Source organism: Sphaeroforma arctica (assembly GCF_001186125.1).
Source record: "Sphaeroforma arctica JP610 unplaced genomic scaffold supercont1.80, whole genome shotgun sequence".
NCBI classification, from domain to species: domain Eukaryota; class Ichthyosporea; order Ichthyophonida; genus Sphaeroforma; species Sphaeroforma arctica.
This window is the reverse complement of record NW_014040478.1, coordinates 10,748-24,152: the sequence shown is the minus strand read 5'-3', so window position 1 is coordinate 24,152 and position 13,405 is coordinate 10,748. Positions and strand designations below refer to the sequence as shown.

At 44.9% G+C, this 13,405-nt stretch overlaps 2 protein-coding genes across 2 annotated transcripts in view; one reads left to right on the top strand and one right to left on the bottom strand.

Moving 5' to 3' along the window:
• Positions 1-3,259: 3,259 nt before the first annotated feature.
• SARC_01881 (hypothetical protein) lies at positions 3,260-11,970 on the bottom strand. Its single transcript, XM_014304361.1, has 9 exons — positions 10,628-11,970; positions 9,680-9,961; positions 9,331-9,477; positions 4,868-9,036; positions 4,535-4,721; positions 4,143-4,327; positions 3,886-3,990; positions 3,566-3,664; positions 3,260-3,399 (listed from the first exon to the last, which is right to left on the bottom strand). Exons 1-9 carry the CDS (start codon positions 11,541-11,543, stop codon positions 3,334-3,336), a joined length of 6,156 nt encoding a protein of 2,051 aa, XP_014159836.1. The 5' UTR covers positions 11,544-11,970; the 3' UTR covers positions 3,260-3,333.
• A 359-nt stretch (positions 11,971-12,329) lies between these two features.
• Positions 12,330-13,405, top strand: part of SARC_01880 (DNA polymerase delta catalytic subunit) — a 7,347-nt gene continuing 6,271 nt past the window's right edge. The window contains exon 1 of the mRNA XM_014304360.1: positions 12,330-12,569. Coding sequence (XP_014159835.1) covers positions 12,423-12,569 — 147 coding nt within the window. The 5' untranslated portion in view covers positions 12,330-12,422. The remainder of the gene's footprint in view (positions 12,570-13,405) is intronic.

Sequence of the window (13,405 nt, the reverse complement as noted above, 5' to 3'; positions counted from 1 at the left end):
CTTATATGTTTAACCAAATCGTATTGGTTCAGATGAGGATCTGTGCATGTTCTTGTTCGTATTCAGCATGTTGCACGTGTCAACAGCTGAAACTTCTATCATATCAGTTTGAGACGGAGGAGAAGTAATCAACGACATATTAATACCCAGTCGAAGGCATCTACTTCCGCTCCATGTTTTATCAACAGTCTAACACAATCTTCGCGGCCTTCCCGAGCGGCTACGTGCAAAGGTGTTCGACTGATCTGGTCGCGAGCTCCTACATTCACCGACGGTATATTTAACAACCGTTCCACTGTTCTATAGCAGCCATCTCGGCACGCTGAGAATAGATACTCATCTTCCATAATTAGTAGTTGTGGATAAGGTGACAGTGCAGGACCAGACGATCCTACCTAGGGCTATTACCTACGTCTACAGAAAAACACAAACAGGAGTATCGTATAGACGTCGAGAGGTTTTCCAGCATACATTGAAAAAAACAACGACGGTTGTTGGCTGGAATACCAATCAAATATTGTGCTAGATTGTGCTGCTGATATAGCCTGATCAGAAAAATATATAAAAAGTTCATATAAATATTTATATAGAATTCATACCTCAGTATTTTAAACAACGGTACACATCACATGAGAATACATGTACATAATAACGTGACATATATTACCAGAAGAGTAGAAAGATCGAGGGTAGTAACAGCAGGCCATCTTGGGATAGAAGGTCGTTGTCGTTGTGAAATGCTCACTTTACATATCGAGCATTAAAGATGGGCAACATTACACGAATACCGAAACTCTTATCGATAATCACTAAGAAAATGTCTTCATATAGCGATATCATAGTTTCAAATAATGATGTATACATTATACACATCCTCACATAGGGTTATTGGGAAAGTCAAAAGAAAATAATGATTAACTTAATCGGCATTTCGAGAACCAAATACAATCCGTATTGCAAAATCGAGAAGCCCTGCTTAGTTTGCTTTTCCGACTCATGTACGTCACAGCTCGCACGGATCGCTATTGCCTTCATTGCTTATATCTTTGGCTCATTGTGCAAATTTGTAATGGAAATAGTTGTCAAAATTGACCTCGTTCGAATGGCCGAGGGAGAAGGATATGCGTGTGTACCCGAGAAAGAACGCTCAGATGATGTTGCATAATTCGTGGACTCAAACCACTTTCTTGGCTGATCACAATAACTCAATTTCATTTCACTCGAGTAAGTACATTGGGGCCAAAACCAGTTATGAAACTATCCTATTATACGAATAATTAGTTATGAAACTATCTCGGTACACGAATTACTAGATATAAACTACCTCAGGTCACGAATCACCAGATACGCAGCTATCTACTACCATATATGAAGCCATCTCAGCACACGAACTATCAGCTATATAACTATCTCAGTTCGCGAATTACCAGATATAGAACTATCTGTTACCAGATATGAAACTATCTTTTGCCACATATGAAAAAATCTACTACCACATATGAAACCATCTATTACCACACATGAAACTATCTATTACCACATATGAAACCATCTCAGCAAAAGAATTATCAGATATGAAACTATCTCAGATCGCGAATTACCAGATACAAAACTATCTAATTACCAGATATAAAGCTATCTCAGTACACGAATTATCAAATATGAAACCATCGCAGTTCACGTAATACCAGATATGAAAATAACTGTTGCCAGTTATGAAACCATCTCAGCACAAGAATTATCAGAAATGAAACTATCTCAGGTCACAAATTACCAGATACGAAACCATCTATTACTAGATATAAAACTATCTCAGTCCACGAGTTATCAGATATGAACCTATCTCACCATAAGAATTATCAGATATGATATGAAATTATCTCAGTTTAAGGATTTTCGTATATGAAACTATCTCAGTACACGAATTAGCAGACATAAAACTATATCAGTCCACAAACCACCAAATAAGAAACTGTCTTAGAACACGAGTGACCAGATATAAAACTATCTCAGTTCACAGAATACCAGAAACAAAACTATCTATTACCAGATATGAAACCCTCACATCTCAGCACACGAACTATCAGATATGAAACTATCTCAGTTCACGAATTACCAGGTATGAAACTATCTCAGTTCACGAAATACCAGATATGAAACTATCTCAGTTCACGGAATACCAGATATGAAACTATCTCAGTTTACGAGTTACCAGATATGAAACTATCCCAGTACCGTAATCACCCGATAAAAAGCTATCTCAATACACAATCTTTGCTACAACTTCACCAATATTGATACCGATAAACGAGTAGATTCTAGATTCAACTGTTCATCGATATTTTTTAATGGGGTATTTATAACTATATAAGCGAAAATTTAAATTAAGCCCTGTCCATAATCAAACCTATCTCAAACCCCTATACAACTGCGACGATCACATATATTGGAGCACATGCGTCTATATTGTCTATCAATCGTCTGTCCATAGAAACGAATTACGCGCATGGATCTCGGATAGGTAGATCTGTTTTCTAGGAAACTGATTCGATAGATTCAAACGATATCTGGTCGCGAATCAATCTCAGTTATGGTAAAAAGGTGTCCACTAAAGGGGGAGCATCGAACACACAAATCTATTCTCACTGCCGCGAACGAGTTGCATCAAGGGTGACTAGTAAATACATAATATTCTCCTTAGAAAGCATGACTACAGACTGAGCCAAAATAAACTAGTCGATGTCATGTAGTGCCGAGTATAGATAAGCTCACATACTCGTGTAGTGGACTCATTCGACTATCATCTACGGCCCGATCGCAGCAAGAGCGCTGAAAATGGGACAAATTAATGAATGCACACTCATTCCCCGAGATCATCCGCACCATATGTTACAAGTATCGTTGGGCAATAGTGGTTGGACAGAAAAATAGAGGCAATGTGGTGCACAGACATCCTAGACGTGAATTCATAAAAATGTAAACCAATACTTGCAGACAATTAATACTAGGACAGTTTGATGTAGACCCGAAAAGAAGGCACTAGCGACAAAAAAATCGGAGTAGTTTGTTTTGCGCATTGTGTGACTCATGCGAGCAGCTGCATGGAATGGCATGCCGATACACGATCTCCACGTAGACTCACAAAGTGTGGACGATTTGAAATGGGACGCAAGTGTGTACATGGACACGCTCTTCTTTCCGAGGGTTTATTAGTCAGATACAGCGCTAGTATTCAACTCTCAACATAAAGCAAATTTGAGTATTTGATAGCTATTTATTTCAATTTCACTTCGCCACGATAAATAAAGGAAACGGATGACAAGGCTAATGCCTCTAGAGGTTACCAGGCCTCGTAGAGCGGCGGCTCGTGAGTATCGGTCTGTCCTCGTCACTATCTTCCTGTTAAAATCATCGAAAAAATAAGATTGTTAATGCGCCAGTGACTACAAGATGCATGAATGCCTGTTCAGACATGCCTTCATCGAAACGAGACCAGAAGCGCTAGCAATGCAGACGCTCCTGAGGTTCACTGGCATTTAGAGTGATATATAGAAGTCATAAATACCTCCTCGCTCTTGTCTTTCAGTGTAGATTGCCTTCCGTCTTCAGCAAGGTGCGCGGTGGTCATGAACATTTGCAGTTGCTCTGTAACATCTACCTTCATCTGGGACACAAACAATAAATGCGTTATCAGAGGTGGGCACGGAAAATATGGGTGTGATTGTCTCATTTTGATATCAAATAGTATGGCATGTTTACATGTGGGCCGTAATATAGCATTGATCAATTTGTGTGGAGGTATGCGGAAAGAGATACAATAGTGCAGAAAAATAAATAGAATATAATTCCACTGAGCAGAAGCACGCAACGCAAGTCTCAACTTACATCATGAGCCATTATATACACGTCATGCCCGGACTCGTTATACATCATGGCATTGGTAAATACTAGCATTAGGTCGCGGCGGAATTCCACTGTTGTTGAGATAGTCTGCAAAAGATAGTGAATATGATATAAGCATAGAAGTAATCCATAAAACAACGTGCTTGTACAATATAGGATCTGCCAGTAAAATAAGAAAATATATGTCTGTTGAACATTAGGCAGTATACAAGCGCTCTGCACGGCACGACGTTGCATACCCCATCATCTAAACGCTTTTTGATCGTATTCAGGTCCATTGGTCTCTTGACAATCTTCGTGTAATTGAACGCCTCTCTTGGATTCACAGGCTTGAGGAAGGTATTTGCGTATTTATGATTCATTATGTCTCTCAAAACTCCCATTAGCAGCCTCCTCCTTGTTTTCTGACGCTTGGCTGCTATCCCTGTGTATGGCGTAATTTCAAAAATGCGATAACAATTGAACATGCAAATGCGAGACACGCAAGGTTACACTGAATTTCATACTCTAGAGACCGATTGGACACATAATGCATTTTGAACATTTCACTGCATAATGTATAGCTGCAATATCATGGTCACTCAACTACATGGCAAAGTTTAAACTGCAATGCTATATTTCAGAACAGTACCAGAGTCAGACTCATCTTCGTCACCGGATTGTGGCTCTGCCTTGACTGCTGGCGATTGCGGATTAGATCTTTGATGCTTCGCAGAAGTGGTCGACTTTCCAATATGTTTCGGTGAGCTGGCCTTGGCCTTCTTGCTACCTAGATTGGTTTTCGCACGCTTCTCTCCTCGCTTCACAGTGCCGCCTCGCTGTTGAAGTTAACAAGTCGATAGATCTAGAATAAGCAGTATATTAATAGCATATAATCGAAAAGCGTGGAAGTAAATGCAGTGCACTAATTAATGTGGGGCACATGAATGTCACACTCGAATTGTTTCAATTAGCTACCCCTTACCCCTCTCGTGCTTGTCATACTATCGCTGTCCGGATCTGTCTCCACGGCGGGAGCGGTACGCGCTATAGTTCTGGCCGCAGGCGCAAGCGCACGTGTGCTACCTCGCGGTCTGCCCCTACCCCTGCCTCTCCCTCTGGTAACGGGAGCGGTCGCTGTTGCAGCTGGCTTTGCATCTTCTTCGCTCGCATCACTCTCGCCCTTATCTTCATCGACGAGTTTTCTCTTCCCTCTGCCTGGCCGTTTACCTTTCTTTGTATCCTTGTTAATCTCGTCTTCACTGCCATGTGCTGTACTACGACCGGACGTTCGGCCCAAAGGCAGCCCTTCGCTAGACTCCCGGCTCTCAGGTTCCCTGTCGACATATGAAGAATCCTTGGTGGATCTTGCGGATGTGTTTCGTTCGGGGTTTGGCTCCAGTTGACGCGAGGCCGATCGTTTCCCGGATGCCGTCATCGCGAGCGGGCTGTCTACCGCACTTCCGGTCAAAAGCTTAGTACTTCCTGATCGCGTCCTCTCTTTCAAATCCACTGCTGGCTTATTTTCATTTGCCAGTTTTGGATCGTCATTCTCAATTTTATGGTCGGTTGCTTCGGGTAAATTCTTCAACCCAATAACACTGCCCGCGACAGGCTCATCAGTCTTCTCCTCAGCCAACGATGATGAAATAGGCGATGATGATTCATCCCTAACATCGGACTGCTTGCGCTTCCCCGCCTTGTTATCCTGTTCGGCTGCATTTTTCCTATCATTTCCTTGATTCTTTCCGTTGCCCACTACCTCTTCCTTACTTTCCACTTCCTCCTCCACACTATCTGAAACTTCCTTTGTAGTCTCTGACTTCACTTTTCTGCTCTTCGTCTTCTTTTTTTTCTTCTGCGGCGTTTCCTTGTCGCTTTCCGATTTCTCTAGGTCGCTCTCCGGCTTATTTTCTACATCAGTCACAGCCTTGTCATCGCTTGCGCTTGGCCCAATGGCATCCTCAAGTGCAGGAGTAGTTTTTACTGCGAGATTACTGTCTATGGACATTGAGTCAAGCGTTTTAGAGTCCTTGCTCATCTTTTTATAGCCCCCTGAAATAATTTTACTATCGCCATCGTCACCCATCGCGATACCCACTTTGTTTTCTGCTCCCGCCGCGGTCTCCGAGATTTCCGTATCGTTGTCTCCTTCGACCCTTATGTGTTGACCACCGGTCTCTGCTTCAAGCGAGATGCCAATCTTGCCCTGATCCTTTTCGTCGGTTGCATCGACAGTTTCTGGGGATTTACTGGAACTAGATCTGGCACTGGCCTCGACACTGATCTTCGATTTGAGGGTTGCCATGTCGTCGTTTTTGGCATTCGTGACTACACCCTTTGCAGTTATCAGTGCCTGTGGATCATATTTCTCGCTAGCATTCGAATCATCAGAATCACTACTGTCCGATACTTTGTGGCCTGTCTTCTTATTATCGACAGGTTCTGAATCTACGCCTGTCGGTTCATTTGCTAGCTTTCGTCCCGGCTTTTCTCCAGGAGTCTCGAAGTCACCTGTCACACTCCGCGTCGCTTCGGGACTGTCTTTTCTTCCATCATTCGAACCCCTGTCTGAGCTGCCCTCTAGTCTCTTTGTCACAGTTTCATTTAAAGACTCTTTCGTTCTCGTGTCTTCCGAATCATTGCCGGCCTCGCTCATCTTGGACGCGTCCGTTATTTTCTCACTCTCATGGGGTTTATCAGAATCCACTCTTCGCGACGACTCGCGACTGCGCTCAGTATCGCGCTTAGCGTCACCAACGATACTGCGGGCACTCTCACGCCGTCGATCTCCTGCACGAGTGCGGTCGGCTTCCCTGCTACGATCACCATCGTAAGCCTTCCTATTGTACCCATCCCGGCTTCTCGCCGAATCTCGAGTCTGCTCAGCCTCCGCCTTTTTCGTATCATCCCTTGAGCGGTCAACTTCACGGGCTCTCTCAAATTCGCTTTTTCTCGCACTTTCGCACTTTCTCCGATCACCTTCGCGAGGACGGTCTATTAAGCGACTTCTGTCATTCTCGCGAGTACGATCCCCCTCCGAAGCTCGAGTTGCATCTCGACTGCGATCTGTTTCACGGCTACGATCCCTACTCCTATCGCCGTCGCGGGTACGGTCTCCCCCACGATTACGTTCACTTTCACTATCACGGTTTCGACCTTGGCCTCTATCACCTTCACGACCATGATCACTGTCCCGCAATCGATCTTTATCGCCCGATCTTTGGACTTCCCGGGCACGCTCAGCTTCCCGAGATCTCACCCCATCGCGCGCCCTCTCAGCCTCGCGTGATTTCGCGGCTTCGCGTACTTTATCAGCCTCGCGTGCCCTTTCTGTTTCGCGAGTTCTATCAGACTCACGTATTCTGTCAGTTTCACGGGTTTTATCAGTCGCACGCGTCCGTTCAGTATCCCGAGTTCTGTTCGCATCGCGCATTTTTTCCAATTCTCTACCCTTGTCATTGTCACGACTCCTTTCAGCATCTCGTGATCGACTGCTCGCTCTGTTCCTATCAGCATCACGATCAGGTTTATCAGCATCACGAGTTCGGTCGGTCCTCTCAACCTCACGACTCCTATCTGTTTCACGGATACGATCAGTATCACGTTTCCTGTCACCATCACGAGTGCGATCACGATCTCCAGCACGCATACGCTCTGCTTCTCGAGTTCGGTCAGACTCTCGTGTTCTATCAGTATCTCTAGCGCGGTCACTTTCGCGGGTCCGCTCGGCATCTCGGATCCTTTCGGTGTCCCGCGTGCGTTCGGTCTCACTCCTACGCCTAGGCTCAATCCTTCGATCGGTCTGAGAATCAGATCTGCGACCCAAATCCGTGCGCGACGAAGTGCAACGGTCCAGCTCACTACGGCGATCCGCATCACTTCTGCGACCGAGGTCTACTCTATGTCGGGAATCCGTGCGTCGCTCCTTTTCGTGCCTCTTCAGGCTAAGACTCTTCCGACCACTTTCACTTCGCCTATATGCGGAGGAGTCTCTCCGACCGAAATCGGTTTTGCGCGAACTGTCATCTCTCAGCTCACTGCCACCTCTGCGTGTGCCCAGATCCGATCGCCTGACAATCTCACTCCTGACAATTGGGTCACTCTCACGACCGTGATCTTCCATCTTGCCACTGTCGCCCTCCCTGATACGGCGATCACGTTCAGTTTCTCCATCACTGACAGTACCACTTGTCCTCCTCATTCGTTCTTTCCTGAATCCGTTCCGGTGGGTCTCGCTACGTACTGTGTCATTGTCACTCATAGCTCCGGTTTTCCTGGCCGATTCACCTTGCCGCACGTTTTCTGCACTCGATGTGACCTTGCTCGCGCTTTCGCTGATCGTACTATCGTCAACATTCATCGCCCTGTCCAGACCCTTATCTGTATATAATTGTGACCCCATATCCTCTGATGCTACGCTCAGTGCTTCAATGGCGGCAAAGGATCGTTCTACATTCACCCCAGGACAACTTTTCAAGTTGGTATCCAAAGCCATGGGTTCAAGGGCATCCGGCACATCTTTTTCAGCATCTTTAGCATTCGTTTCTCCAATTTGAAGACCCGGTTTGAGCGGCTCTCGATCGGAAACATCACGTTGACCAGCATTCTCATCTGTAACCGTAGCAGCTGTTGTATCGGACGGGCGTGTTGGACTCGATTCGCTCAACGTACCAACAATCTCGTCTTCATCTAACACACGTCTATCATCAGCATCCCACACATCTTCTTGCAAATTCCCTATGTTTGAGCTCTTATCAGGAATTCTACCGTGGACCTTTTCACCTGAGGGTTTAGAGGCGACGATAGCATTGTATGACAATTCGTCCTTACGATGCTCTAAGTCGCCTATTCTACCCATAGAGTGATTGTCACTACCAGGAATCTCAATTTGAGCATCGTGTGCTTTGGTTCTCGTACTTTGTTGTGGCGTCCGAGCAGCGCCTGGTTCGGTCGTACTCTCATTCGCTGGTATGGATGCAGGTGTATCGACCTTCTCAAGTTCTACAGACTTGTTCTTGACGATCCCCACCGACTCTTCTGCCTCTTTGGCATCCACTATTGTTTTGTTCAAACGCTCTGTCGATGGCTGGGCAGGTATAATAGTAACCGAATCTAACCCACTGACAGCTACAGAAGTGTCTTCACTTTTATCTGCCGGTACGGGTTGCAAAACAGGCCGTTGGTGAAATAAAATACTCAAGCAATCTCAGAATGAAGCAAATCCCATGCACAATAACTATGCAATTTAACAGCATCGCAAAAGAAAAAGATATGCTTGAATGTACGTCTTGAAGGAAGCCTATAGCGTTATCATCGTGTATGTCGTCAAAACTACACTAAAGAGAATAGAACTGGCTACTAGTATGCTGACACCAAAATGAACTATGCTACAGTTTAACCATGAGCCTTTTTAAATATATGCAGCATGTATCGCAATCAGCATACCTGTACTGTTTTCAGGAACATGGGCAGCAGGTACACTAACAGAGGTAGTTTCTCCTGCTAGCCCGGGGCTTGTTTTATTAATGAGCAACCGCCCGAACGATGTCGGAAGCCTAGCTGCTGACGTGACCTCCATCTCTCGCATGATATCTAACCAGATGATGAGGAAGGCAAAAAAGAATGTATACATTGAGATGGAGGTCAAAATTAAGTACGTGTATATCGCCCTGAAGTTATCCGTTGTTTAAAATCAAGACGACGTTCTTATTCTTCACTAGAACTTTGGCGTCTAAGGTGCAAAACCCAATTGCTCGGACTGACAACCTAGATATACTGAGGAATAGAGTGTTACCTGTAACTGAAGCGGCTTCACCTTTCGACCGAGTGGTACGCGAAAGTGCAGTGATTGGAGGTGCCGGCGGAGTTTTGGCCTTGGGGCCCCTCGAGTTTGCCCTATGGTGTCTATGTTTGGCCGTGCCAACACTTTCCTTGGATGCTTTCCTACCGGAAAAGGTACTAACAGCCTTCGGCGTGTCTGGATCTTCCTCGAATGGTTCGGTAGTTGCCGCTGGCGTGCTTGGCTTCTGGAGCTTAGTATACTGATGGTCCAATTTGACAGTAATCGACGGCTCCACTGCACAACGCAAGGAAAGTGAGGAACGAGAGAATGAAGATCTTGACACAGCATAGAAGAATTACACACTTGTTAGGTGAGCCAAACAGCGGAACCTCATACGGTCATCTAGTATACGATTGTAGATCAAAATTTAATTATAAAGCACGGACTGGACTGGACTGGACTGGAAGGTGCGGGAAAGATCGCAAATGCAAAAAAATGCGCCTTCAAAGCGAAAAACGACACAGACGACGAATACCGCGCGAAAGAAGCTACGTAGCATACGCAACGCAAAGCCACGCTTCGGAATATGTACGAGGCTTTCGAGATATACGTGTATGATTAGCGCCATTGATTTACTTTAATATATGCGTGTGATTTCGTCCATTGCGCTATATTATTCTTTTACTCATACAGGAAGGTCCCAAATGGATACTAACAAGACTTCTCCATGTATTTTCACATTTCAAGTGAACATGATGTGAATACCGTATACCTAGGCATGCTATATATACAGTGCATATAATCTTGAAAGATGATACTGGGACGTTTATACTGAGTCAATAAATAATAATTCAGCACACACTCGACCACTATTTTCTACGAATTAGAACTTGTTATATACACCTATGAATGTGCACATACTCGCGCATGCTAGCTGTATGAACGCAAAAATAATCTCACCAGGTGTTGTGTGATTTCCATGGGCTGCGTGGGCCTTTAGCATCGCGCCCTTTCCTTTACCCTTCCCTTTACCCTGACCGTGCCCGAAGGTATCACATGACTCGGAAACATTCCGTCGTGAGCTGTGGACCTCCGCAAGCGGATTTTCTATTGAAGGCTGGCTCAGCGCAGGATCAAGCACACAAGTTCTATGCACGCCGTTGGTTGATAGTTTTAATGTTGTGCTTGCTATGGGTTGTTGCGGCAGGTAGACCCCGTCAGCGTGCATGCCTTGTATCATAGTGTCTAATTCCTGGTCATGCACGCCTTCCCTTATCTTGTCTATATCATTAGCCAGAGCTTTGTACTCCTCTCGATCCGCCGCCAGTGTCAGCTTAATCTCCGCTATCCGCGCGTGGTACAGTCTTTTCGAAAGCTCCAATACCATCGCACTCGACTCAGTTCCACCGACAGACAGCGAGCGTTCTAATCCACCTGTTTCTTTAGACCCATTCACAGCACTCGCCGCACTGGCCACGTGTGTGCTGGCTTTAGCTGGCACAATCGCCGCGATCTTCTCGAGATGCTTCATCTGCGACGTACAGCTATTAACAGAGAAGAAGTGCGACGGTCGATCTGACGTACGCAGCTTGCGCATTAACCTGCTCACAGTCGCCATATCGTCAACACCACACCGATACGCTGCCTGTGTGAGTGTGAGCTGTTCACGCAAGGACCACCCACTTGCATCAGCGTAGGAGTTCTGGTCCTCAGCATAGCTCACACGTATCTCACTGCCTATGGATAGCCCGCGTGTCTGCTGCGCCGTCCCTTCTTCTTTCGCGTGGGGCTCATGTGTCTTGGATTTCGGCAGTGATATAGACCCATGGCTGCCCGCGCGTGGCCGACTGACGGCTGTGCTATTGTCAGGCGCCATTGTACTTCAAACACAAGTCTGAAGCACAAGAGTAATCGACTGTATACAGTTTACTGAACTATACTTCATGCATCTACTTGCGAGGCAGATATGTATGGTGTGGTGCCTGTGGGCAAAAGTGAGCGTTCGTGCGCTTGTATATGCCTTAACTTTGTATCCACGATTGACTGCTTTTCAGACCTACACCCAGGTGAATAGCAGACCTACTGGGCGCCCGAATGTCTATATAAGCCTGACGTTCGTGTCTGTGAGGATATATATACAAGGTCAACACATGGACGCATAAAGCATACAGGTGACGTTGCGCGCGCTTAGTAGCTCGTCCGAACTGATCGATACAGACCTGTCACATGATACACTGCGAAGCCATACATAGGCGAACATACAACAATGCAACCGAACTCGGACACTACTATCTATTGTAAATTATAAGCTATTTATCTTCATCCAGATTCTAGCCCACACTCTGTTGTAAGCTTGTACGATTAAGCTTACACTCCCGTATGCAATCACTCTCGTGTTACTTTGCTGCAGTTCAAAATACAATACTGTCGGCCGGCGTTATAGACCCCACAGATTGAATGATTCTGCAATAGTTCGGCACCTACCGTTAGAGATGTGGCTGGTTTCTATTGGAGAGGATGTCCCGCCACTCTGGCCCCGTCATGCAAATTTTCAATACAGAGTACAAGTGGGTTGATCTCGAACTTTTATTTTATTTTATACAGCTGTGTCATGTAAATAAATACTTCTGTATAGCTTAGTAGGCTGAGATACCTGTTACATGCACGCATTCTAATACAGTTCAACTTCGCATATACATATACTTATATACTACCAAACTATTGGTGCGTATTATAGCGGTACTAATACAAGACTATGGCTGGTAGCGATGATGTTGAAGCTGGGGCGAAGCGCAAGCAGGGGAGCTCTCAGGCGCAGCCAAACAGCAAACAAGCTAAAATGGACGCCGTGAAAGAGAGCACCTTTGAGAAAGAACTCATGGAACTGGACGCGAAATCTAAGGTAATGATTATCTGTCATAGGTTTGTGCTCAATCAAGTATATGATATAGTGAGTTCAGGATTTCAGGTGCATACTTTTGTCGAGTACTGTTGAAGGTATAGCTTCGAGCTGCCTCCGTTGCGAAATATTTCGGACATGTAATAATTATGAACTGTTTTGTATGCAATTGCCAGGCGATCACTGATTATTATAAATCCTACCTGTATCTGCACTCTATTCCAGATGCATGTCTTTCGTCTTTTGGGCTGATGATTCCTTCTGTTGGTATCGGATCCAACCTTGTATACACACCACCAGCAAGTAGCTTTCAATATCGTGTAGTAGGCAGTTGCATGTCTGTTCATCACCACTAGCATAGTAGCTTTGAATATCATATAATAGGCAGTTGTGTGCTTATGTACAGAGTTTGAGTGTTGTCGACGAGCAATTGCTGCTGTATGTGCTACTCAAAAATCATTTTGCGCATATAGTCAAACCAACCAAAGTACATCCGAATCAGCTCATCGGATGTTTAAATAGCTCAAAAGCGCAATATAGCTATTTCAACTCTGTTATTGGAGAATGTTTAGGCTGACAATGAAAACATAGATTTAATAGCGATCGCAGCAATCTTTGGAGACACCAAGCCAAAAGCAAGGCACTGGAACAGGTTTAACTTGATTTTCCAACGCATATCCGAACAAGATTTGTCCAAATTTGAGCAAACACATCGTAGGGTTCTTGGGGTATACAGTCTATATATATATATATATATATATATATATATATATATATATATATATATATATACTAGTGTGTGCGTAGTTCGTTTAGGTTAGTACGTAGTCGTTACCTAA

Coding starts and splice junctions, on each gene's coding strand:
- SARC_01881 (XM_014304361.1), bottom strand. CDS start 11,543: ATGGCGCCTGACAATAGCACAGCCGTCAGTCGGCCACGCGCGGGCAGC. Junction 9,037..9,330: donor TGTTCCTGAAAACAGTACAG/GTATGCTGATTG, acceptor CCGTACCGGCAG/ATAAAAGTGAAGACACTTCT. Junction 3,991..4,142: donor AAAAGCGTTTAGATGATGGG/GTATGCAACGTC, acceptor TATCTTTTGCAG/ACTATCTCAACAACAGTGGA.